The 27,256-nt window shown below is 38.0% G+C and overlaps 1 protein-coding gene across 9 annotated transcripts in view; it reads left to right on the top strand.

Moving 5' to 3' along the window:
- The window catches only part of CDH12 (cadherin 12), a 511,787-nt gene that overhangs the window by 428,337 nt on the left and 56,194 nt on the right, over nt 1-27,256 (top strand). For all 9 annotated transcript variants that reach the window (XM_048939406.1, XM_048939405.1, XM_048939403.1 and 6 more), the window contains 2 exons: nt 18,043-18,162; nt 22,884-23,051. In XM_048939406.1, the coding sequence (XP_048795363.1) occupies nt 18,043-18,162; nt 22,884-23,051 (288 nt within the window). The remainder of the gene's footprint in view (nt 1-18,042; nt 18,163-22,883; nt 23,052-27,256) is intronic.

Genomic DNA, 27,256 nt, shown 5'->3' with positions numbered 1-27,256 from the left:
AATACAAAATACTACAAAGTACATATTTGACAATATTTAAATTTCTTAAGTCAGTAACACAAATCATACATATATACATCTATATTATATTCATTCCACAATCCTTTTTTATATCTATGTAAGTGCATACAACAAAAGAGGATGTCTAAATCTGGAAACAAGTTGAACTACTTTTGGCTCCCAAAAGGAAATTTAGTTGAAGGAAAAATCTGCAGTATAACAAATAAACTAAGAACTGGCTGTGAGAAAGTAAAAGCTGAAGTGTTCTGAGAATATACCAGGCAGAGAGGATGTTTGTCAAAAAGTGAGTCCTGCCAAAATCCATTAGCGCTGTCCTGAGTAAAGTGTGAGAGTCTGTAAGTTTAAATGGGAAACTCATTTTGAGAGAGGAGGCACTTGAGTTCCTTAGAGGACTTTGCTTGAAGGGTTTTCAAAAGTTGTGAAGCAACTGAAACCAAGAATTATATACAGGTGTTTCTTTTCTTGCTGCAATTTATAAATTTATTGCATTAAGTAGAGGAGCATTTGATTTGTGCATATATGAGGAATAAAGCACAGATATTTACACAATGTCATCACCTCCCTCGTGCATACACAGCATGAGAAGCAGCTTTGGTCCCAGTGCTGTACATCCTCATTAGTGCTCATTTGTGCAGAGACTAATATGTCTTGTATATTAGGTGGATAGATGAGCACTATTTTGCCTATGTGGCTTTCTGCCCTGCTTTGGCTTATAGTCAGATGGGAAAGTGTCCAGAGTTAGTGCCAGACTGTTTAGTCTTATTTGTTTGTGCTTTCTCTGCAACTGCAGTGTTTATGCCTGAAAGCTCAAAGCACATTTGGTCTACTGACACTTTGGTCCTACATGAAACTCACATTAAGATATAATATGAAGATTAAAAGCAGATATGATTCTTGCTAAAATGAAAATCTGACCTTACATTCACTATTGTACATAGAGCACTGATACTGAGACGATAGGTGCAGAACAATATACCTTTGAATTATGAGTAATTTAAAGTGATCATTTAAAATAAATGAGAATATGCGTGTGATTTTTTTTTAATTTAATAGATAGATCCAGTTCAAACTCATTTCTAAATTAAATCCATATGTATTACAAATATGTTAGCTAATGTTAAGAAATTCCTAGTAATTTTGTAAACAAACAGGAATGCAGAAGGAAAAAAAGTAGGATATTGAGGTGTAGGACTTTTTTCTCCATTTTTTCTTCCTTAATTGCTCACAGGTTTTACATCAGAACACGAGGATTTTTCCTCATGTAGGAAAGGGTAGGAACTTGTGAGTAAATGATAACAGTAGACAGCTTTACTATTTAGGAACATGCCAAATCATCTCCTCCCATCTACTCTTCCTTGAGAAACAGATATTCTGACAAGTTTACCTCTCTAGATAGGAGTTAACAGAATATTCATAAATGCATAGGGCATAAATACAATGATGAACAGATATTGATTATTAAACAATATATATGAATAAGAATTTGAGAGCTTGCATGGACCAAATTCTGTATCCTACTAGGAGAATGGCACCATCTGGTGGATCTTTGGAAACTTTCTAACAGAAATTGTATTCATAATTTAGAGATTCTTCATCTACTAGAAAATTGAACATTTTAAAAGAAATGCTAATAGTTAAATCAGAACATAAAACGTAATAGTGACTGATATTGTAATTGTTGCACTTTTGAGTTGTGGAATCCTACAGTAATTTCTTGCACAATACATGCTATGTCAGTATTTAATAGAACAAAGAAAATTACTTAAAAACTAAAATACTTGTCATGTTTACTTGAACTATTTGCTCAGAGCCATGAGTACCTAGTACAGAAATAAGATATTCTGAACACAATAATAATGTTCAGTAAATCAAAATAGTATGTAAATGTTGGGTTTGCATTTTGTTTTTTAATACAATTGCCCTCATTTACTGTTTTATTATTTAAACTCTTTGATTTGGAGACTTCTGTGGTATTAATTTTTCACTTCCAAACATGACAATAGTCACTGCTAAATGCATTCAGTAGCATACCAGTGATTTGCAAGTGTCTCAGTCATCAGCTCCCCTGCAAATGACACAGGTCACAATATGCACAGGGTTCTTTGAAGGCATCTTCTGCCTAACTTCTTACTTGCCCTGCTACATTACATTATTGTGGCTTATCCAATAACTGAATGAACTGGATATACTCCCAGAGTTCTTTTCTGTCTAAACCACATGCACTCTTTATGATACCTTGCTACTGCATATTGGTCCATGATAAAGGAATTTAGGGAACCATTACTTAATGAAAATTTCCCTCCATTCCCTGTGTAATATAGACAAAAGTGTTCCAGAGGCCTTTTCCAAAAAGTTTTGCTCATTTTAAATAAGTAAGCAGTATTCTAACAAATGTAAAAAATTACTGTAATCAAATGAAATTTTGTTTTGTCCAAAACCAGCATTTGATATATGCTCAAGAGTTTTCATTGAGAAAAATATTTAGAATTACTTACGAGCAATAATCCACAATTTCAAAATTCAGTCACTGTTGGGAACTCCAATAGTTCTAGGCATGTAATAGGTACATATTAAAACTAACAAAGAAAAATTAATTAGAAGCTTTTACAAAATGTTCAAAGTGCACTCCCTTATTCAAAGAGCCATCACATGCCTACTGAGTTTCAAGGAAACCAGACTGTGTTCTGCATTATATTTAGCTGCTGTAACAAAGAAGTGAATGAGCCAGTTTTCTTTACTGTCTCTCTCTAATACCCACAATTCATGAATTATTATTACTTCTTTTTTCTTTTGATGATATAAAAAGCATATAAACCCATTTGGAAATTCAAGTGAATACACTTAAGCCAGACAATGAAACGTGGCCTGACACTGCTGGATTTCTCATTAAAATTCTGTATTGTTTAGGTAGTTGTGACATATGCTCTTTTTTTGCCAGGCTCTTGACATAAACTCTCTTGTTGGCAGTAGAGGTGATGGGGCCATAGAAAAACTAGTTGTGAAACAGAGTCAATCATTTGATATGCAGTGTATTTCCAGAAAGCACAATCTCTTATTTATCCTATAATTGATTAAATGGTTGAAGTGTGTCAGAAGAGCTTTTTCAAATATCACCACAAAATATAATTAAAAAGAAGATGAAAACAGGAGTTAGGCTGGTCAGAGTTGAAGGTTGAACAGTTGATCAGTATTTGAATGTCAACATCTAGCTGTAATGCTCTCTGGAAGGAGAAAAACTATAAAAGAGAAATTTTTTCCTGTAAGGGGAAACATAGGGAAAGCTGTAGCTGCTTCTGGGGCATTTTATCAAGCAGGTCTTGGGGAAGGATTGAGATTGGAATCCCCAGAGCAGAAAGAGACAGGGAGACTTCCAGTCCTGGAGGAAGAAGTTGAACGCAGAAGAAACATGGTTGGCAACATGGTAGTTTAAGCAAACAGATTAATCAAATGTAGTAAAGTAAGCAAGAGAGAGTGCATATTATATTGGCAAAATTCAAAGCAGAATTTGAAGACCTTTCTTGCTCTGCAGTTGGAGTCAATGGGAATGGGAATAGGGCAACCTCAGATTGAGTCTTCTTGAAACTGCAAAAGGTACCGGTATGCCTCTGTAGCCAAGGAGAAGGCCTGTAATCACTCTGAGTGAAGTGTCACTGTTCTTTGAAAAGGAGAGAACATTTTTAGCAGCTGGAAGAAAGAGCTGGCACTTTCATTGTTTTGATTTTGACTTTGCTCTTAGATAACTTTCCTTGTGTTACAAGTCTTAATGGCTTTAAGAGGAAGAAGAAGAATTGACCATGGTGTTATTGCTCAAAAAAGCTATGAGATGAAAAAAGGGAACTGGTCACACACAGATGGTGGAGGTTTCAGTACCTCTTTTCCTGCAGAAAAATCTTCAAATGCATGTACTCCACGTAATCTAAAGGATTCCAGAGTTGTAAAAACAAAAGAGCAATGTTATTCTGCTGCAGGAATAACAGATTGTTCAACTGAGCTACAGTATCATCCTGTGCAGTCTTCTGAATGATCTTATTTGTTCTAGGTCTGCAGTAGTTAATAAAATGAAAATGAATGCTAAAAACAATTTCTGCCTTATGCCTGAGGCTCATTACTAATTATCACACTCTGTTGCATAATTTTGATCTCATTTAAAGGATTGGTTAAGATGACAAATGTGATTGCGTCTCATGGAGAAGAAACTGATGTAAAAAATGTGTAGATTGAGGATGTAATAGAATCATAGAATCATTAAGGTTGGAAAAGACCACTGAGATCATCTAGTCTGTTGACACATCATCCCTATGCGCATTAAACCAAGTTCTTTAGTGCCACACCCACTCTTTTCTTGAATCTCCAGGTGGTGACTCCACCACTTCCCTGAGCAGCCAGTTTCAATACCTTTCCACTCTATCTGAGAATAATTTTTTTTCAAAATATCCAACCTGAACCTTCTATGGTGCAACTTAATGCCATTACCTCTCATCCTATCACTCTTTAGCAGGGAGAAGAGGATGACCCTCACATTGCTACAAGCTCCTCTTAGGGAACACTAGTGAGCAATAACGTCTTCTTTGAATCTCCTCCAGACTAAATAATCCTGGTTCTCTCAGCTGTTCCTCATAAGACTTGTGCCCAATGCCCTTCATTTGCTTCATTTCCTTTCTTTGGAGATGTTGTCTCCCCAGGGCCAAGTACGGAAGGACAATCACCTCTCTTGTCCTGCTGACTGCACTATTTCTGATACAAACCAGGATGACATTGGCCTTCTTGACCACCTAGGCATATTGCTAACTCATTTTCAGCCAATTGTTAAGGAATACTCCCAAAGTGCAGAACCTGGTATCTGGTCTTGTTGAACCCTCAATCCATCCATCCAGCCTATAGAGATCCCTCTGTAAAGGCCTTCCTATCCTCAGGAAGATTGAGACTTCCAGCTTGGTGTCATCTGCAGACTTACTGAGAGTGAACTCAATCCCTTCATCCAAATCATCAATGAAGTTAGTAAACAGGGCCAGCTCCAGTAACTGGCCTCCAGAAGAGCATCACTAGTGGCCAGCTACCAGCTCAATCAAACTCCATTCACTACTACTGCCTCAGCCCAGCCCTCCAGCCAGAGGGAGGGCCCAGCAAAGAGTACACCTGTCCAAGCTGTTGGCTGGTAACTTCTCTAGGACAATACTGTGAGAGACAGAGTCAGGGGCTTTACTAAAGTCTAGGTAGATTAAATCCAGTCTTTCTTTTGTCTACTAGGTGAGTCACCTGGTCATAGAAGGAGATGAAGTTGGTCAGGTAGGATCTGCCTTTCATGAACCCATGCTGGTTGGGACTGATCCCTTGCTCATTCCATGCATGCTGTGTAAATCAAGATGATCTGGTTCATGACCTTCTCTGACACACAGGTCAGGTGGAAATTGGCTTGGCAATAGAGTAAAAACAGATTTTTATGTATTTATTTATTTATTTTTAGAGAAATGTTACTTCTCAAAGGCACATCACTTTGCAAAAAGAACCAAGATGTGTTGGAATGGGATAATTTCTTGTATACATCTACAATGAGATGCATATGTGACAGGTAAAAGGATTTTCTGTATTTTAAGAGTTCCAAGTGAGTTCAACCAGCCATTTGGGATACAGAAAGCATTGTCCATGTAGATAATGATTTGAAGAAAAGAATGTTTGAAGAATCATACAAGCAAGGTTTTGAATCTGTGTATCTCCCTGAATGGCTGATCAAAATCCATCTATAATTATAAAATCATAGAAACATAGAATACCCTAGGCTGGAAAAAAACCCACAACAATCATAGAGTCCAACTCCTAGCTCTGGGCAGAACTACCCAAAATCAAACCATCAAGACATTGTCAGCAGTTCTTGAACCACAACAGGCTTGGTAGAATCAAGCCTGAAAATGTAATATTTAATTTCATTTCTCTGTTCAAGTAACGACGTGACAGAAAACAACTGATTTTATCTGGAGTGATTGCTCTAAATTAATGGTCCTTCACTATCCAGGGTAAAGAGAGCTTTCTTCCTAATGATGAACACCCTTCCTAGCAGGGTTTTACAGTGAGAACTGCGGAATAACATGAGCTGAAACTACAGCTCATTTCACATTTTAATTGTAAAAAAGATAAGAACCACAGAATCATAGAATGGCCTGTGTTGAAAAGGACCACAATGATAATTGAGTTTCAACCCCGCTGCTATGTGCAGGGTCACCAACCACCAGACCAGGCTGCCCAGAGCCACATGCAGCCTGTCCTTGAACGCGTCCAGGGATGGGGCATCACCACCCTCTGTGTGAAGAAGCATAATTGCATTTTGCTAGAGGATACACACTATTATATTAGCTATGAATTCAGTTTTGTTTGCCAGTCTTACCTGAAAGAAGGACTTTGAGAGTGGAGGTCTGGGACTTTGGCTTACCTCTAACAAGTAAGAGTGGCCTCAATGTGATTACAGCTTTTAACATCACCTAAAACCCCATGGCTACTGGCTAGCTCATCACCACATCTCCTGTAATTCTGTTTTGAAGTAGGGCAGCCACAGCCCACTCAGTCGATGATGCAGACTGCCCCATAAGCATTCAACCATTTATTTTTAGATGTAAGGTGAGTAAAGTTTGAATTAATAAATAAACACTATCTACCTTTTGGAGTAGATAGGTACATTAACTTTTAGAGTACTGAAAGTACTAAAGTACTGAAATTTCAAGCACCTGAATTTAAATTGTAAAACTTCAGCATCTACAATTCAGACATGCTGATGAAAACAATAATCATTTTTAAAAAGAGCTCTGGGAGTAATAGTCTTCATCAAGCAGAGAAGTAGGTCTTTCTGTCCATTGCTAGAAATCCCTCATACCCTTAATCACATTTCCTACTTGCCAAAGTGGTGATTTATGCTGAAATTCCAGTAGTGGCTTGCATCTTTTCAGAGATTAAAACTGAGTCATAAAGCACAGTAGTGTTACTACAGGTGGTTTTTGTGTTTGTTTGTTTTTTCTTGTTTGTGTTTTGTTTGTTTGTTTTTTTGTATTAGCGAAGAGTTCATTCACCTAAAAATTCAATTCCCAATATCTTGAGAGTATTTACCATCAAGCCAATCATGCACATAGAAATGTTCTAGGATAGGTTTTACCACAATAGAACCACTTATATACATTTATATAATTGTATGGGAACTGCTGAGTCACGGCCTGAACCTCTGATTGATCACCTGAGGTGAGCAATGAGTCAGCCAGAGCACAGGTGAAGGCAATTCACTTGTGCTGCCAGAAGACCTATTTAAGAGCTGGCTACAACTGGGGAAGGATCTCTTTTGGTGTTTTCTGTAGGTGAGCCTAGCATATGGGTAAGCTTTCTATTTATTCTCTCTTATTATTTTAGTCTTCTTTACCTAACTCTCTTGTTCTTTTTGTGATTATAACATCTTATTAGCCATTGATTATACAATAATCCTTTAATTTCCCTAAGAAATGGTTTTATTCTATTTGGGATATGTGCTTGTCTTTCAGTCTCACTTTTTAATAGCGCTCTATGTTGTGGAGATATACATAGATTTTCATTGATCAGGAATGATCATATAAGGGAAACTGAGAAGAAAAAAACTGAAGAGTGATATTCCAGGAGTTAAGCAGCTGTCTTCAGAAAACTGCATGTAGCCCCTGCTCTTATGAATAATTAAATCTCTGAAATAAAAGCTTATCAACAGTGTCTTTTATGAAATTTTCCTAAAAAGCTGGACAGTACAGATTTGAACATTCTTAAATTAAAAAAAAAAAACTGCTTGTTTTTATGAGTTTGCTTGAGAGAAATACTCTGTGGGGCCAAAAGACACCCACACCATTCCAAGTCCCCAGAGTAGACCTCTATCTTTTAAGACATTGGTTTGTAGGGTTACTGTAGTGCAGTTGGATATTGATATTGGAGGCTATACAGAATAATGTAGAAATGATGTGTTAGAACACTGAATGAAGCAGATTATATTTTACATTTTAATCAAAGTAAATGTCTTGAGTAAAACTCTGTGGATCCTTTGAACTTGAAGTAGGAGGAAAGCCTTCCAAGTGATATTTGAATTAAATTAAAAAAAAAAAAAATTAGCGCCTTTCACAGAGTTTCACGTTGCATTCTAGGTTGTGTACAAATCAGTGCTGTGTTCTGAGGTTATTTACACGTTGTCATGTTTCAGTCTAATCCAGGTTTTCTCTTAAGAGATTTGTAGATTTTTAACTAGGAAAATATATATATGTGTGTATATATATATGTATAAGCATAAATATATAAAAACCTGGATATATAAATCAACATAATCGACAGTTTTATGGAAGACTGCTCTGCATCCTTGAGAGATTTAGCCACTACAGTGTAAATAGGTGGAAGAGATCTGATGCAGGCAAAACAAACTTCAGAAGTGCTGTCGTCATTCTCTCCAAATCTCTCTTCCTTGAAATATCACCATATTGGTGATATCTGGTTACCGGAATTTGATCTGAAGTATGTAACTGTATTAAAATTAAAATTGTTACTGTACAGAAGATCCTGTCAAACTTATTTCTGTCAATCAAAATCCAAAAGATTTCAATCGGTTCTAGTATACAACTAAATTTTATTCATGTAAAGGTGCCCGAGTGATCACCGAATTAAATTGTTTCTAACCATGTCCAGCATGTAAAAAGAAAGGAAACTAGCCTCTATTTACCATCTGAGCATCTAATGAAAACAAACTAAAGTTATTTTAACTGACATTCAATATGGATGGCATTTATTTCACACTAATTTTTTTTTTCTATGTAATGCTGAAACTATCCTACTGCTACGTTCTGAATGAATCATTTGACATTTGAAGAACTGATGTGTGAAATTCCAGCTTATGAAAAACACTGAAGAATAAAATAATAGAAGTACATAATGACAGACTTTCTCCTGAATTTTTATATGACGTCCACCATTTTTGACATAGGTTTATTAGGTCACCATTTCAAGACCCTTGACATACCTTAGGAATCTATCAGCAGCTCTTAAAAGGGAGGGGAAAAAAAAAAAACTTTTCCTGGTAATCTTTTATGTAACACTGAAGTGATGGATGCTGTCAAAAGGCACATAGCTGATAATAACAGATGCTGTTCAGCTAAACAAAATGACAATCAGCAAGTTTCATTAGCATTAAAATGCTAGGACTCAATTCCAGTATATCAATGATTTCACTCAAACTGATCATAATAATTAGCCTTTTCTTTGAGTATGTTTATCTGGATATTTTGATCACCCTGAAATCATATCACAGATTAATAAATGAATAACGACTCTTCATACTATTATTCTGGGGTTAATTTTATTTCCTCAAGCCCTTAAGACTTCAGTGCACTGGATGTGACTAACATCTATTGTTTCATAATTACATACAAGTAGATATTTACTCTGTTGGGGCAAACACCCTAACACATACAGTGCTGTTGCCAACATACACTGATTCACATAGCATTTTGATATCAGAAATATTCTTTCTTTGATGTGGCAACTCCACTTCCTTGCAAAACATGAACTAACCCAACCAAATCATGATTTAGGGGTTCTTCTAGCATAGCTATTTTGATTGGAGGATATATTGTTTTTATCTCCTGCAGCCTGGTCGCTATGAATATATAAGCAGCATTAAGTCTCTGTTGAGTCATGACCTAGAAAGTTACCAAGTAGTAAAAATAATGAAAGCAAAATTCAAAACTAAGTTTTCTGTTTGCTAAATTTTAATATGAGTCCATATATTTCATATTAGTAAGAAAAAACCAATTCATAGACTTGAAAATGAAAAGAAAAAAAATCACCCTCAAGAGATGCATTTCTTAAATAGATGTATATTAAGCTTGCAATTTGCTAATTGGGTCTTGTGCTCCTCTTTCTACATTATTTCCAGCAGTTGCTTTACCAGGCTACTCCTTTATGTGCATATTGGGTAAAGCCTATTAGCTGCTATTTCAAGCTCCTCATTTGCTTTGGATGTGCAACCTCTGTAAACATTATCACAGCCCTGGGACTGTGTAAGCAGCTGGACGTCTTTATAAATAAATAAATAGCCTAAATTAATAAAAATAAATAAAATAAATAATTATGCAGTACTAACAGAGGCATTATTAGCTTAGCCAGATTGCCTGCCCTCAGTGGCTTAACTCTGTCTGACCCCAACAGAAGGGGATTGGAAAAAAGAGGAAAACAAAATAATTGCCTTGCTGATTTCCAAGATGAATAATTATCTGAAAAACACACAGCTGTATGTTTCCTCTGCTTACTCTGCTTACTCTTATCATGTGTGAGGGAGATAGGGATGGCCAGGAGAAAGGGACCTATTAATTAATTTACAAGAAAAACTCTGAGAGACAAAAACATTGTTAGTAATAAAATCCATTGACTCTTTCTAAACTCTTAGCTTGGCTTTATAAAGCGTTTACTGCATAAGACAGAAGAAACAAAAAAAGTGTTTTTCCACAACACTGTGTACTCCATTTCACAAAAAAAAAAAAAAAAAAAAAAAAGTCTTGACATTTAAAGTACTGTTCTCCCGACAAAATGAGACTATGTACATGGTTCAGCCTAACAAAAACTGTCCTGAAAGTCAGCTTCCATGCCACCTGAACTGCAGGCATTGAAAATCAAATAGTGTTATTTGAGAGGTACTGGAAATAGGTTTGATTATGCACTAAATGTGATACATGCAACAGCTCTTAGCTGGAAGCACAGCAAATGGATTTCCAAAAAGCTGCTCCACTAGACCTGCTGTTCACAAACAGGGAAGGTTTGGTGGGAGATGTGGAGGTTGGAGGCTGTCTTGGACAGAGTGATCATGAAATGATAGACTTCGTGATTCACGGTGGAGCCTGGAGGGGGAATAGTAATACTGCTACCTTGGACTTCAGGAGGGCGGACTTTGAATTGTTCAGGGGACTAATAGGGGGAGTCCCCTGGCATTCAGTCCTAGCGAGCAAAGGGGTCCAAGAGAGCTGGTTGCTCTTCAAGAAGGAAGTCTTAAGGGCGCAGGAGCAGGCAGTCCCCCTGTGCTGCAAAATGAGCCGGCAGGGAAGAAGACCGGCGTGGATGAATAGGGAGCTATTCCTGAGGCTCCGGGAGAAAAAGAGAATCTACCACCTGTGGAAAGAGGGACAGGCCACTCAAAATGAATACAGGAAAGTTGTTAGGATGTGTAGAGGTGAAATCAGAAAGGCAAAAGCCCAGCTTGAATTTAACCTAGCTGCTGGTGTGAAAAGGAATAAGAAACTCTTTTATAAATACATTAACAGTAAGAGGAGGACAAAGGAGAATATCCACTCTTTGCTGGATGAGGCTGGGAATGTGACCACTGAGGATAAGGAAAAGGCGGAGGTTCTGAATGCCTTCTTTACGTCTGTCTTTAAAAGTCAGACCAGTTATCCTCAGGATACCCCTCTCTCTGACCTGGTAATCCCGGCCGGGGAGCACACTAACCCCCCTGTGATTCTGAAAGAAACAGTCAGAGACCTACTGCTCCAACTGGACTGTCACAAGTCGATGGGGCCAGATGAGATCCACCCGAGAGTGCTGAGGGAACTGGCGGAGGTGATAGCCGAGCCGCTTTCCATCATCTGTCAGCGCTCCTTGTTGACTGGTGAGGTCCCAGAAGACTGGAGGCTTGCCAATGTGACTCCCATTTATAAGAAAGGTCGTAAGGAGGATCCGGGGAACTACAGGCCTGTCAGCCTGACCTCGGTGCCAGGGAAGGTTATGGAGCAGATTGTCTTGAGGGAGATCATGCGGCATGTGCAGGGTGACCGGGGGATCAGGCCTAGCCAGCATGGGTTCATGAAGGGTAGGTCCTGCTTGACCAACCTGATCTCCTTCTATGATCTAGTGACCCAACTGGTGGATGAAGGAAAGGCTGTTGATGTGGTCTACCTAGACTTCAGCAAAGCCTTTGACACTGTCTCCCACAGTACTCTCCTGCAGAAGCTGGCAGCCAGAGGCTTGGATGGGTACACTCTTGGCTGGGTAAGGAGCTGGCTGGAGGGCCGGGCACAGAGAGTGGTGGTGAATGGAGTCAAATCCAGCTGGCGACCGGTCGTGAGTGGTGTTCCGCAGGGGTCGGTGCTGGGGCCTGTCCTCTTCAATATCTTTATTGATGACCTGGATGAGGGCATCGAGTGCACCCTCAGTAAATTCGCAGATGACACCAAATTGGCTGGAGGTGTGGATCTGCCTGGGGGTAGCGAGGCCCTACAGAGGGATCTGGACAGGCTGGAGAGCTGGGCTGGAGCCAATGGGATGAGTTTCAACAAGGCCAAATGCCGGGTCCTGCACTTCGGCCACAACAACCCCAGGCGACGCTACAGGCTTGGGGCGGTGTGGCTGGAGGACTGCGTAGAGGAAATGGACCTGGGGGTATTGATTGATGCTCGGCTGAACATGAGCCGACAGTGTGCCCAGGTGGCCAAGAAGGCCAATGGCATCCTGGCTTGCATCAGAAACAGTGTTGCAAGCAGGAGCAGAGAGGTGATTGTTCCCATATATTCAGCACTCGTCAGGCCGCACCTCGAGTACTGTGTCCAGTTTTGGGCCCCTCACTGCAAGAAAGATATTGAGGCCCTGGAACGTGTTCAAAGAAGGGCAACGAAGCTGGTGAGGGGTCTGGAACACAGGCCATATGAGGAGAGGCTGAAGGAGCTGGGAATGTTCAGCCTGGAGAAGAGGAGGCTCAGGGGAGACCTTATTGCTCTCTATAACTTCCTGAAGGGAGGTGGTAGTGAGCTGGGGGTCGGCCTCTTCTCTCGTGTCATTAGTGATAGGACCAGGGGGAATGGTTTCAAGCTACGCCAGGGGAGATTCAGGCTGGACATGAGGAAGTATTACTTTTCAGAAAGGGTGGTCAGGCACTGGAATGGACTGCCCAGGGAGGTGGTGGAATCACCGAGCCTGGGGGTGTTCAAGGAAAGACTGGATGTTGCGTTGAGGGACATGGTTTAGTAGGAGCTATTGGGAATAGGTGAACGGTTGGACTGGATGATCTTTTAGGTCTTTTCCAACCTTAGTGATTCTATGATTCTATGATTCTATGATTCTATGCTCAAAAATTAAAGCAGGGAATGATAGCATTTCTTCTGTAGGTATGGCTGCTTCAGGCCACTGAGGTCAGAACCAGTTTGAATTGTTTTGCATCCGAAGTAACCAATCAGAACTGATCAGAACCAACCTGAACTGGTTGGAACCATCCCCTACATCAAATATTTGTTGATTGCATATCAACTATTAAAATACAATTCTTTTTAAATGTTAACTTCCCTCTATGTTATTTCTAAGCAATAAATATTGTAATTTTATGCTTATTTGGTTACCCCATGTAATGCATATAGTTGCATATTGGAATTAAAACGTCATGAGCTATAATAAATGTGATCCCCTGTGACTGGCCAATGACTGGCTAGAACTGAACTTGGCCACTAAGGTATAGGAAAACAATAGATATTTTTATAAATATAAAAACAGCAAGAAGAAGGCTAGGGAGAATCTCCATCCCTTTTTGGATGTCAAGGGCAACTTGGTGACCAGGGGTCAAAATAAGGCTGAGGTATTTAATGCCTTCTTCGCCTCAGTCTTTAACAGTAAAACTTATTACTCCCTGGGAATACAGCCCCCTGTGCTGGTAGATAGGGATGGGGAACAGAATAGGCCCTGCATGATCCATGATGAGATGATTTTGGACTTGCTCCGAAAGCTGGATGCTCACAAATCCATGGGTCCAGATGGATTGCACTCTAGTGTGCTGAGGGAGTTGGCAGATGTGGTTGCCAAGCCACTCTCCATCATTCTTCAGCAGTCCTGGCTAACTGGGGATGTCCCGGTGGACTGGAGACTGGCAAATGTGACACCCATCTTCAAAAAGGGCTGGAAAGATGATCCTGGCAGCTGCAGACCTATCAATCTCACCTTGGTACCAAGGAAGATTATGGAATGGATAATCTTGGGACCCATCGTGGACCAATTAAAAGTCAATCACGGGATCAGACCCAGTCAGCATGGGTTTACAAACAGGTAGATCCTGTTTGACAAACCTGATTTCATTCTATGATAATGTAACCCACTTAGTGGATGAAGGTAAGGCTGTCGATGTGGTCTACCTGGACTTCAGTAAGGTCTTTGACACTGCCTGCCACAACATTCTTATGGAGAAGCTGGCTGCCCATGGGTTGGATGGGCATATGCTTCACTGGGTGAAACACTGGCTGGATGGCCAGGCCCAAAGAGTTGTGGTCAATGAAATTAAATCCAGTTGGCAGCCAGTGGTGTTCCCCAAGGCTCACTACTGTGGCTGCTTCAATTTAACATCTTTACTAACGATCTTGATGAGGGGATTGAGTGCACCCTCAGTAAGTTTGCAGACAATACCAAGTTGGATGGAAGTGTTGATCTGCCTGAGGGGAGAAGGGCACTACAGAGGGACCTGGATAGACTGGATCAATGGACCAAGGCAAACTGCATGAGTTTCAGTAGGGCCAAGTATCAGGTTCTGCATTTTGGTCACAACAACCGCAGACGACCTTACAGGCTTGGGAAGGTGTGGCTGGAAAGTTGCCTGACAGAAACGGACCTTGGTGTACTGATGGACAGTCGGCTGAATGTGAGCCAGCAGTGTGCCCAGGTGGCCAAGAAGGCCAATGGCATCCTGGATTGTATCAGGAATGAAGTGGTGAGTATGACTAGGGAAGTCATCCTGCCTCTGTACTCGGCATTGGTGAGGCCTGACCTCGAGTACTGTATTCAGTTTTGGGCATCTCAATACAGAAAGGACATTGAGGTGCTGGAGCAGGTCCAAAGAAGGGCAACAAGGCTTGTGAGGAGCTTGGAGAATATGCCCTATGAGGAGAGACTGAAGGAACTGGGGCTGTTCAGTCTAGGGAAAAGGAGGGTAAGGGAAGACCTTATTGCTCTCTTCAAATACCTGAAAGGTGCTTACAGTAAGAGCAGGGTTGGTCTCTTCTCACTGGTGACAGATGACAGGATGAGGGGAAATGGCCTCAAGTTGCACCAGGGTAAGTTTAGATTGGATATCAGGAAAAAGTTCTTTACATAAGGGGTTGTTAAGCACTGGAATAGGCTCCCCAGGGAGGTGGTGGAGTCACCATCCCTGGGTGTGTTTAAAAGCCTGGATGTGGTGCTCAGGGACATGATTTAGTGGAGGGTTGTTAGTTAGGATAGTATGGTTAGGTCATGGTTGGACTCGATGATCTTTAAGTTCTATTTGAACCTGAGTGATTCTATGATTCTGATCCTATGTTCACGTGTTAAAGATTTACAGCTCCACTGTCCTGTTCTATGCCTGGAAAACAAAACAAAACAAAAAATCCGAACCAACAACAACAACAAAACCCACCATTTCAGATCCACTTTTAAAACTGTATTAGTTTTATGTGTTATAGTAAACTAGAAAACTTATTGGCAATGCTTGATAATACTGAAAGGATGAGAAAACAATTTCAGAAAACCTGTTCTGAAAATTAGATATATATTTTAGTTAATATATAATTGATGGCCCATAAAAAAAAAAACAAAAAACTTTACCTCTCATAAAAATGCAAGCATTACATGCTACCTGTTGTAGAACATGTTAAATATGGATTAATACAGTTGAAAGTGCTATCACTGGGAAATACTATTTTTCATATTCAATATTTTCAATTTATCTAGCTAAAGGATGACTTAGAAAGTTTGCTTTAATAAAGCTTAGTTTATAAATTACCATTTATTCTTTCTTCTGTATAATGGCAGAATTATTTGTAGTATATATGTACAAAAATATGTAAACTAATATTAGTAGACAGCTAAGAACTGGTCTGTGAGGGACCATCAGACACCTAGGTCAGCTGCAGCATTTTCTAGCAGGTTGATGGCTGCTATTCATTTCCTTCACCTTACAGTCTCAACTTTTTTGCATAGAAATAGATATAGATTCAGCTGTAGTGTTTCACATGCCCACATTGCTATTCTGGTCTGTGCTGCCAGGCTCTATGTGCTCAGCCTGTGTCTGCAAATACTCCTGGCATGAAAGTCACTGCCCACATTGTAGAAATCAAATATTAATAGGTATCATGAACTCCATCATGAAAGTACACCTTCTGGTTTATTCTCTATCAATATATATTTGTTTTAGGAAAATAATTTTTGTGTTGGAGGAAAATGATGCTGGTATAGTGAGAACAAGGAGTCTGGTCATGATGGTTTTGGAAAGAGATGCCAGTCACTACTCCACAAAAAGGCTGTTGTTTGAAGCATTCCTAGGGCTTGTGATGCAAATGTTGGGATAGAGAATGAGATCTCAAACTAACTCCCAGCCACTGTGGCTTTTATATGAATTTACTTTCAGCTTTTGTATTTGTGAGCCTTGTTCTGTCTGTCCTGTTCTCTTACGCAGAATATTGCCTGCTTTAAGGTTCAAAGCAAAAGTCTTAGTGATATGCCAGTAAAATTTTGTCAATTTACATATAGAAGATAACTAAAATTAGCTCCCTTTTCAGTGACCAGCGGGGCATCAGAAATGCATGTCCTGGCCTAAGAGGAGACTTGGGAATATGTGTCTTTGTAAAAGTGCAGGATGTTTCAAATCAGTCCCAAAGCACTTGCCAGATAGGCCACTTCTGGTCAACCAGCTCAATTTCAGACTTCAGAACCTGGGAACCTAATTTTTCCACCTGTGAGGGAAACAAAATTCATTCAAAAGTCAAAATATATGGAATGGATGAGCAACTTAGGGATAGGAGGAGGATGCTAATAGGTTAAAAAGTAGTATTTCTTTCCAAAGGAAAAAATAGACTGAGTTTTTTGTGTTGGAAAGATGGTAAGATACTGCAGAGATGAATGGAGACAATCTCATGGATACCAGAGATAGGTTCTGTACTGTGCAGTGAGGGGAATCTGTGTGACGTTTTGTCAATGTAATCGTTCCAAAAGGAACAGACCTTGCCTTTTCTTCCACAGTGGGAAGAGTCCACAGGTGGCCTTCAAGTGCTCATGTAATAAGTGGCTTCTGTCTTCTACGAATTCTAATGTTCATTTTCACATAAGATCATAGGAAATATTAATTCTTCAGATTTGAATGGAAAGTCTTGATATGTGGCCATATGTTTTGTTGGAAAATGTAGTTTGAGCACTATTTTAATTTTGGGACAATAGAGATGGGTAAATTATTTAGCAACCAGGGGAAAGGACAAGAATTGTATGTAGAACAATTGCCACTAAAAATGATTTTTTGTTTTCTCTCTTTCTGTCTTCATATGCATGGCTCTGGTAGCTTCTAAATCAGAGCATAACACAGATTATTCCACTGAGTATGGTCTCTAATCATGACTGAAAACTGTGCAGCAAAGGGAGGTTCTACTTCCAGGATGCTCGTGTTTCCAATTGAACTGTATTGGAAAGAGAATATTGAAGTCCAGATTTCATAGACAACTGACTGAACTAACACCCACTTTCAGTTTGTAATGTGAGTGTGAATTCAAGCACTGCAGAGCTAACCTTAAAGGAAACTGCATTATAGTTTTTTAAAAGCACTTAGAGATTGGTTCATTTACAGGTTCAGGATTTGCTTGAACAAACATTTGTGTCAAAGTCAAAGCACATATTTTACTTGTGCAGTTGTCTGTGCACACACCTTAAGGATAAGTCCATCATTTCACAAAACTAGTATTAGAAATCCAGTCTTCTGCTTTCCAGATCTCCTTCTTATATATGTTAGATTTAAAAAATAATAATTGTGAATAATGTATGCATCATAAATTGTTTATAAATATCTTCTGATACAGGACTTCTCCTTTCCTTCCCATTTTTCCTCAGTTGTTATCTGGATGGATGCTAGCATGGGGCTGAACAACTTACTACTTTATTCTTACCTTGTATCCAGTGGAACAGGAGTTACAACAGAATCTGCTAGCAGCTTTACTGATGTGTCTGAAATGTCCACCATCACTGCTCTATACTGAAATTTTTATTACCTATGTTTCTTTGCAGGTGCATACGTGCTCCAAGTAAAGGCAACAGATGCTGATGATCCTACCTATGGAAATAGTGCCAGAGTGGTCTACAGCATTCTTCAGGGGCAACCCTATTTCTCCATTGATCCAAAGACAGGTAAACAGTTTATCAGCAATACTAGAAGATTTAACCTCTGGATTTCAATTTGTGCTGGCAATGTCAGTGAATAAATATGGGCTATTTTGATAAGGTGAAAAGCTAGTGGAGTAACGTTGCACTTACTTTTGTTTTGATTGTGGACTGCTGCTTTAATAAATTGCAATCGGTTCCAGAAGCAAAAGAAGCACCCTCTTCCAAATAATCCTGGAATATCTAAAATATGTATACATTAAGTAGTTTTTCCTGATGTTTTGCCATTCGTTTACAGATAAAGATTCATCTGCTGCATGCATTAATTTTTATTTTTTTTTTTTCATTATTCAGTTTTTTGTCCCAGGTCTTTATTCATTTTTTCTTGGCAGTTTTAATGCACTAAAGTTACAGTCCAGATTTCCCTAGAAATGATTGTTTTACTGTATTGAGCTAATTTGAGACTGCGCAACAGCTAATCATCTCCTGTCCTCCTCTTTTCCTGGGGCATAGCATGTCTTATGTTACAGAATGTGTGAGCAGAAAAGGATGATGCATTTAAAGAGACTGATGTATTTGGGAGGTTGGTAGACCTGTTAATAAGGTATCTCGTCCTATATTTTTAAATGTCACTCTTGTTTCTATATTTAGCAGTTCAGTTAAGGAACCAATAACCTACATGGTGATTGCCAAGCATTGTGTCATCCTGAATGTGTTACAGGGATAGTTGTCCATATGCCTCTTTCAGCAAATACAGTTTCTCCTTCCAGTAAAACTGTCCTTGAATGTCAGATTGTGTGTTAAAGAGCCTCTCCCCCTGATCAATCAATAGCTTGGAGGTAAGAGCCACCTAAGGCCATTAGTGCACTATCTCCAGCAGGCACAATCTTTTGTCACATGCTCCATTTAGCAGAAGATTGTGTTGCAATTTGCAGTCAGCAACTTTACTTTTAAAACTGAAATGTGACTTCTTAAGTGTCTTGGGAGAGCTGAAAGTATTTACCTTCATACTTTTTTTTATTATTATTATTTCTGTCTTGTAAAGAATGAAGAGGTAGTAAATTGTGGTAAAAACAGTTACTGAAGCCACAACTTGACTTCTAGTGCAAGTTTCCCAGGAAAAAAAAAAGCAATGATTATTAAGAACTTCACCCTGCACACCAGCACTTTAAATGGCTGTAATATCATAGAAATTTAGTGTTTCCATACCTATCTATTAATACTTGTCTTATATTAAAATATTACAATATGAGAATTATGTCTGGATGTAACAATGTCTGTAGTATAAACAGTAAGTGAATAATGATGTCTTAATTTCTTGATCGAAAATCCAGAAGTCTCAAGCACCATTATAGATCCTCAGATATTTCCAGTGTTTTATTTTATAACTGAAGAGACAATGCAATAGTTTTTATTGCAAAGTCTTGCTGCAGAACATTTGCCTTGAGTGTTTGTGATAGAAAAAGGAAAGAAAGTCATTTTGATACAAAATGACAGACCAAACTCAGAACTACTGGAAAATGGATAAACAATTTTTTTTTGTTGTTCTTTTTGTTTTGCTTTGTTTTGTTTTGTTTTTTGCCATCTCTTGCTCTCTAGTGACAATTTTCAGGCACTGTGTTGTAATTATTTAAAGAACACTAGAAACCAGAAAATAGGATCAGAGCAAAGGCTCATGTTACCCTGCTTCATGTTTACAAAAGTGATTGTCTGTTCAACTCTAGATAAAATAAGGCAAGAGTTTACTGATGCATTCCCACACTATTCTCGTAGTCTCCGACAATTTCTTCTTCCGTACTTCTTCGGTGGCAAGTAATGTCCCTGTAACCGAAAACTCTGAAAGGATTTCTCCTCCATTACTGGTCCGCTTCCCAGTAGAATTGACATGTCCAGGTGCATCATATCTGCATACTCATTGACTGCAAAATCCACAACAAATGTTTTCTTGGATGAAAAACCAGTTCTCATTCTTTGAAATCCAACACCTCTTAACTTCTTTCATACCTTGCACTTCTTCCATTGTGAGAGGCTGTGAACAATTAACTCCTATCAATAATTTTGAAGTTCCCCATTAAACTCTGAGGAATACTCATATCATATTCTCTCCTAGTTGTCTCTTTTTCAGAATGAAGAATTTCTCAAACATAAACCATTCCATTACATTGCTTCTTCTTCTCTGGGCTTCTCCCATTTCTGAAGCATTCTTTTCAGCATCAAAGGGTGAGAATGCACACACACTGTTCCAGAAGGCAGCTCGTATCATCCAAAAGATGGTTTGACCATCATTTTGTTTCTTTTTTTTTTTTGTTTTAGCTGGCAATTTTGCAGAAATTTGTATTGCTGCCTTAAAATTCTATGGTAAAGTATTAGTGGTCAAATCACTGATTAAATTTTTATATGTGAAATTATGGTTATACTTGCCATGCATATAGCTTCACATATAATCCTTTGTCTAGTTATTATTGATAGATAATTTATTCTGATATGAATTTAGAAATAGTCTCTAGTGATTATGGATTTGAATGTGAAAGGTGCCTTTTTGCTCATGTTTTGATGATGCTGGCTTTGTCAGCTGTCTTTAGGGCTCTGCTGCAGGGAGGCATGACTGTGTAGGAGCAGGAGAGCAAGCTTATGTTGCTCTTGCAGGAAGGTTAAATACATTACTATGTCTGCTGGAGAGCAGCTGTCGGAGCAGAGTATTCTGAGGCCTCAAACTTTATATGTGGGAGTTTATTTCCAATGGTGTAAGATTGTTCACCTGATGAAAATTGTAACAGATTTCTTTAACATGGAGCACTTCTCTTCAGACAGATGACAGTCCTTTGTCTGTACTGTTTCGTTACTCAAACATCCTTTTCATGAACTTCTTTCTATCGAATTTTATAATGTGGTTATATGGTCAATATTCTTACATATATCTGCAGTTCTTTCTTAAGATCAGTCATTCTGGTCCATATTCTTACCTCAGTTACATTACTGGAATCGAGATTGGTTTTGAGAGGAATATTGTCATTAATATTTATAAAAGAATTTATTCACAAAAAAAATATTCCTTATCGTCCACATAAGTGAGTTATCTTATTGAATTATGTCTGAGTAACACTGCAGGGCATATCTTCTTATTCAGGACCTGTGGTTATTATTATCAGTTTTCAGCAGTTTTATTTTCTGCAAATTTGATATTTAAATTTTTAAAAGATAAAAATTAGAAGTTATTTTGTTCAGAATCTGAATGATCTTTATTGTAAAATCTTAGAAGGATTTAAAAACACATTTTTAAACAAGTCAAGTACATGTAGGACTTCTATATTAAAATAAGCCTTTAGTTCAAAGTTTACATATTCTTTATGAAACTGAAGGTGGAATGCCAAAGTCTGTAGTCTTCTTTCCAATGGATTTTATCTCTAATATAGTTCTCTCTCTTTTGCCTTGTCTGCATAACTTCAACTCATCTGTATCCCATCCATATAAATGGATTCTGTTAGAAATAGTGTTTTTCTTCTTTTTTCCCCAAAGCTTTTGAAAGAGAGTAGGTAGAAAGGTAGAGAAGGGAAAATTGACTATGAACTGTTAGACATGAAATTTATTCCTTCCTCCCCCGGAGGACAAAGACCTCTTACAGAAAACAAACAAACAAACAACAACAAAAACAAAACAGAATACCTTTATACTTTCAGACTGGAATAAATAGTGAGTAACTGGAAATTTTACTACTAGAATGATAGTAACTTCTTCATTTTCTGAAGACTGTCAGGAGTGTTTTTAACTCAGAAAACCATCAACAGTACCTAAAGCAAGTATAATAATTAGATGACATTCATCTTCTGCTCATGACACTGCCTATTTTCAGTGCTTTTTATTATGTTTCACTGGTATAGCAAGAGAAGTCCTTAATTCTCACATTCTCTACTCCTCAGAGTGAACATACTTAAGACTTTGTAAAATATTATGGAATATACACTCTCCACAAAATAGGAATTCAGAAATTTAAGAGAAGACATATTAATGTTCATCTTATCTACAATTTTTTTTTTCATGAGTATTGCCTTTCACTTTAATTATTAATGTTTCTGCTATTTACCTGATGCCTGTCACAATGCCACTCAATTTTGATGCTCAAAAATCACAAGTATGTACATGAAAATTTTTTTACAATGTTTTACAATTCTGATTTCTGTCTTGAAATAAAAAAAAAAAACACTGAACGCCATCAATTGTTTTCTAATACTCAGAAGCATAGAGTTGTAATTGTTCTTAAGTATTTGCTAGTCATATTCTAGATCTACACAGTACAGTAAATGCCATGCTGAGGTGGAAAGTAGTGGTTATTGTTAACCATTGTTATTAGCAGTGGAGAGTGGAGAGAATGGAAATTGCTATACAATTTAATTTAATAGGAATTTGTAATAACTTCCATAAAAATATTTGGGTCAAAGTTATTTTTAGTTTGAGAAAAAAGTACTGTAAGCTAGCAATTCCTATTTTTACTTGTTAATATAGCAGCAGTTAGTTGACAGAAAAAAATAAGAATGAGCCTTCAAGTTTTTTTCTTATCAGTCCAGATCCATTAAAACACCAAGGGTAAAAGACTACTTTTAAAGCCATACAGGTTACTAGAAAATAGCTCTTGTATCAATCCTTTAGAAAAAGAGACATTCTGATTTAAGAGACCCAGCATTAAAATGTAGTAGTAGACAATTACAGCCCTTTATTTACCCATTCTTTTTCTTTCCCATTTCTTCTCATAGGTGTGATAAGAACAGCTTTGCCAAATATGGACAGAGAAGTGAAAGAACAATATCAAGTTCTTATCCAAGCCAAGGACATGGGAGGACAACTGGGAGGACTAGCTGGAACCACAACTGTAAACATAACTCTCACAGATGTCAATGATAACCCACCCAGATTTCCTAAGAGTATGTTGTATTCCAAATGTATTAATTTTCAAGTAACTATGAGTGAAAGTGAAAAATCTTCTTTCCTTCACATTTCTAACATGCCCATTATGCAGATATTATTGTTTATTATTAAGCACTAAAACTATCTATGCTCATTCATATTCCCTGTGTGTGTGACTGCAGCCTTCATCTACATGCTTTAACATTAGTTTTTTGGGGTTTTTTTGATCTATGTCCTTCTATCCATAAAATTTCCCAAACTCTTCGTCTAGAGTTGCAGTGGTCATAGGAAAGTTTTTAAACTTTATGAAGCTTGTTTTTCCTGTAACTGGAATGAATTTTACAACCTGTATAGGTGCACGTTTTTTAGCAAGTCTCCCCTTTTCTGATAATATGAATCCCTTCTCCTCACACCTTTCTCTCATCTAGGTATTAATGCTTTACTTTTCCATCTTTCTCTATCTGACTGCATGTAATGAGACAGTTTCATACTATACTTCTCAGGATATCCTTAGCTTTTTCTTTTTGCTTCCCAGACTAAGTTTTGCCTCACAAGCAAAAATCCACTCTTACTTTATTTTTTCATGGACTACAGCCAATGTTGTCTCCTTGTCTATTGTCACATCCTGTAAGAACACTTGTGAGATGCTCCAGCTTTGGTCCACAACCAGATCATCCAGAAAGTCTCTTTGAAACCAACATTCCTACTGCCCTTGTCCTCACCATTCATTAAACTGCCCCACCACTACATTCTCTCTCTTTCTTTCAGCTCAAACCCCTACTCCTGGAATAGTGTCACAGATGCAAGAGGAAATAAGACATCTTCCTGGAAGTGGGAATATTCAGTGCTTTGGAAAGATATTTGGGCACAATTATCTTTACTGTGTCTAATTTCAGTTATCACTTCCTTTGCTGTCAGGGATCTTAGTCATTTTCTGTCTCATTGTATGCCTTCATCTTGTACAGGGTTTCAAAAAAACACGTAAGTCTCACATGCATCAGACAGTTTTCATGATCATGGACTGCATCTTCTTTGAAGAAAGTAGCCTTGAGATTGCATCTTATCCATGCACTGTAGCAATGACATCTTTGTCCAGTCATTGCTATGAAAAAAAGAAAAAAAAAAAAAAATCAAGGGAGACCAAGCTTTGCACATTAATGGGATTTAAAAACTTTTCCTTCCATTACATCAAATATCCCAAAAACTGAATCATAACAGATTCTCAACAAACAGAAGAGAATTGGAGGTTCATGTTAATATTGAATGTAATATTTAGCATGTTTGCAGGATTACAGGCTAAAACATCAGTATGGAAACTCCACTGTATTGGAACAAGCTTAACCAAAGCACGCTGTGATCTGAAACGTTACCTTTTTCTGGATCTGTTGCAGACATTTATATTCTCATAAAGTAAGGGCTACTTCTTAATCAGAGTAGTAAAAACAGAAGTTTCTGATCAGTGGTGATTTACTTAGACAGTTCAGTTGGTTAAACAGTATGTGAGATGATATGTGGCATGCCTGAAATTCACATGTGGCACACAGATAGTTAGAGCTAGGAAAAAAAAAAAAAGAAAAAAAAAGAAAAAAAGTATTAATTTTAATTTAATATAGTTATTGTAATTTTTTATTTTGCTTTTTGAAAACATTGCAACGATTTAGAGTAACTACCTGCCAGGAAAAATTGAGTCATTCACTTTTCTAAAACAGCTAAAAGGATACTTGTGCAGAGTTTTATGTTGTTTGCTCTGAAAGTCATGTCTCCTATTTATTTCCATGGAAACTATGACAGATATGAATTGCACAATGACACTATTTGATAGAATAAATTCTCAGCCACAAAACACTGTTTTTCAACGTAGTCAAGACCATTAGTTATACATTTTTGCAGTAATGAACCAGACCCTGCAAGCAGCTCTCATCAAAATTTACGCCAGTGAAGGTGATCCACTGCCACCGTTATCACTTCTGAAACACTCTACCCACCATCTCATTGTGCTCACATCTACTGATTGATCTCCAGGAACATTCAGCAAGCACTTATGGATGTCAATGGGTGCAATTTTTTTCTCGTGGAGGTATTCGGTAACACACCTTTGCTTCGTACTCACTCCTATTCATATGCCAAACTGACCATTTGTCAAACTGACTTTCTGCTGCCATCTGCCATGTGGCAACAAAATTCAACAGAATATTGGTGGGAAGGCTCAATCTCTACTGCCATACCAACAATATCTGCTTCTGGGCCAACATCTTGAGCCAACATAATAAAATAGGAGGGCACTACTTTTGGAATAAGCCTCATAAATCAGTTGAAAAATAAGCGTTTTCACTGAGGTCTATGTAAGTCTCATGTTCAAGCCAAGACCTAGAGAACCCTTAATGTTAACAGTGGGAAGTGATCCCTTCATCATAGGTCAACAAAGACAGAAAGTCTACATGCAGACTTAAAAAGGAACAAAATGTCCATTAACACTAACTGCTACTATGTAAATCTTTTTACATCTCATAATCAGGACTGAAATTTCCCAAAGGGCTTATACCAAAGATGTCATGCTCTGGATTACTTTATCAAATGAGATGATATTCATTATCACAGGATGAAGTTTGCATATATTTTCTGAACTCAGGTAAGCTGAAAAGATTTCACAGCAGAAGTGAGAGAACATTTATTATTAACACTTGGAGGTAGATACAGTGATAAAAAATACATTATAAGCTTACAAAAAAAAAAAAAAAAAAACCTGTATCGTGGAATACCTTCATCTCATCAAGGGTCCTTTAAGAAGACAGGCAAGTTCAGGTGGGATATCAGCTTCAAGTGATGAAACACCACTCACTGACTATCCTGCTGAACATAGAATTTTTTATTTAGAACCTATGCTTTTGAACATATTCAGTAGGGAACTCCCTCCTTGCATGTCTCACAGCAATGAGGAGATGCTGTGTAACAAAGGGGAAACCTCTGCATATTATACATTTCTGTCAGAGTTGTTTGACCTGCAGATATCTATTGGCCCACATTTCAGAGAACTGAGACACTTCAAAATTGATATTTTCTTAATAAGTAGAAGGAAAGGTGTATTTCAAAGATTTTATTCATAGAAACTTATTTTCAAATGTGTTTTACATATGTCTTGTCCAACTCCTCATTAGCATACTGACTTTCTGCATTACTGTGCATGTTCCATTGCTAAAGGTAGAATCATAGCATGAATTCATAGAGTCATAGAATGATGTGAGTTGGAAGGGACCTTAAAGATTATCTAGTTCCAGTTTCACTGTCATTTGATCAATTTGCTTAAGATGTCATTGAATATGGCCTTGAACACTTTCAGGGATGGGACATCAACAGCCTCTCTGGGTAATCTGTTCCAGTGCCACATCCTCAAAGTGAAGAATTTTTTCCTTATATCAAATCTGAATCTACATTTTTTCATTTAAAACTGTTACCCATTTTTCTATCACTACATTCCCTAAAAAAAAATCCCTCTCCATCCTTTTGGTAGGCTCTCTTCAAGTTCTTCAAGGCCTTAGTGAGGTCTTCCTGGAAGCCTCTTCTTATCAAATAACCTCAACTCTTTCAGCTTGTCTTCATAAAAGAAGTGCTTGATTAAGGAAATGGCCTGGCAGACAAGATATTCTAATTCACTTCTGGCAACTAGTTATTTATTTTATACTAAATGAGAACTACCTACACAGGACGGGTACACAGATTCACGCAGTGATTAGGTGGTTGATTGAGTCAGACCTTGCTATGAATCACAAAGGGAGAGAAGGTTGAATCCTGCTGAATCCTACTCAACCTGATGTTATTAATTTATTTATTTTTTACCACAATGCCAAAATGCATTAAGGAAAGTTGTATCATCTTGATTTTGCATACCAAGCTGAAATATTCTAATGTATTGTCAGAAAATACTGAATAAGTCTGATTCCCATCTATCTGTGAATTTTGAGTAAACTAAAACTGCATTTCTGAGTTGATTATATATCTTGTACTCAGATGTTTCAAGGAGTGATGGAAGATAGATATTGAAAGGGTCCAGAAACAGTCTGCAATTGTAAGCTGATTGTGAAACCAGCAGCCATGCAGAGATCATTATAATTTTGGACTGTAATATCAATGAATCACTTGACTAGAACCCTAACGTCAGCAAATCAGTAGTCAAATCAGTATTTGATTGCATGAATAAAGACTAGCAAACCAGTATTTGCGCTGT

This window comes from Lagopus muta, chromosome 3 (genome assembly GCF_023343835.1).
Source record: "Lagopus muta isolate bLagMut1 chromosome 3, bLagMut1 primary, whole genome shotgun sequence".
Lineage (NCBI taxonomy): Eukaryota > Metazoa > Chordata > Aves > Galliformes > Phasianidae > Lagopus > Lagopus muta.
The sequence above is the reverse complement of the archived record's forward strand: the minus strand, read 5'-3'. Positions and strand labels throughout refer to the sequence as shown.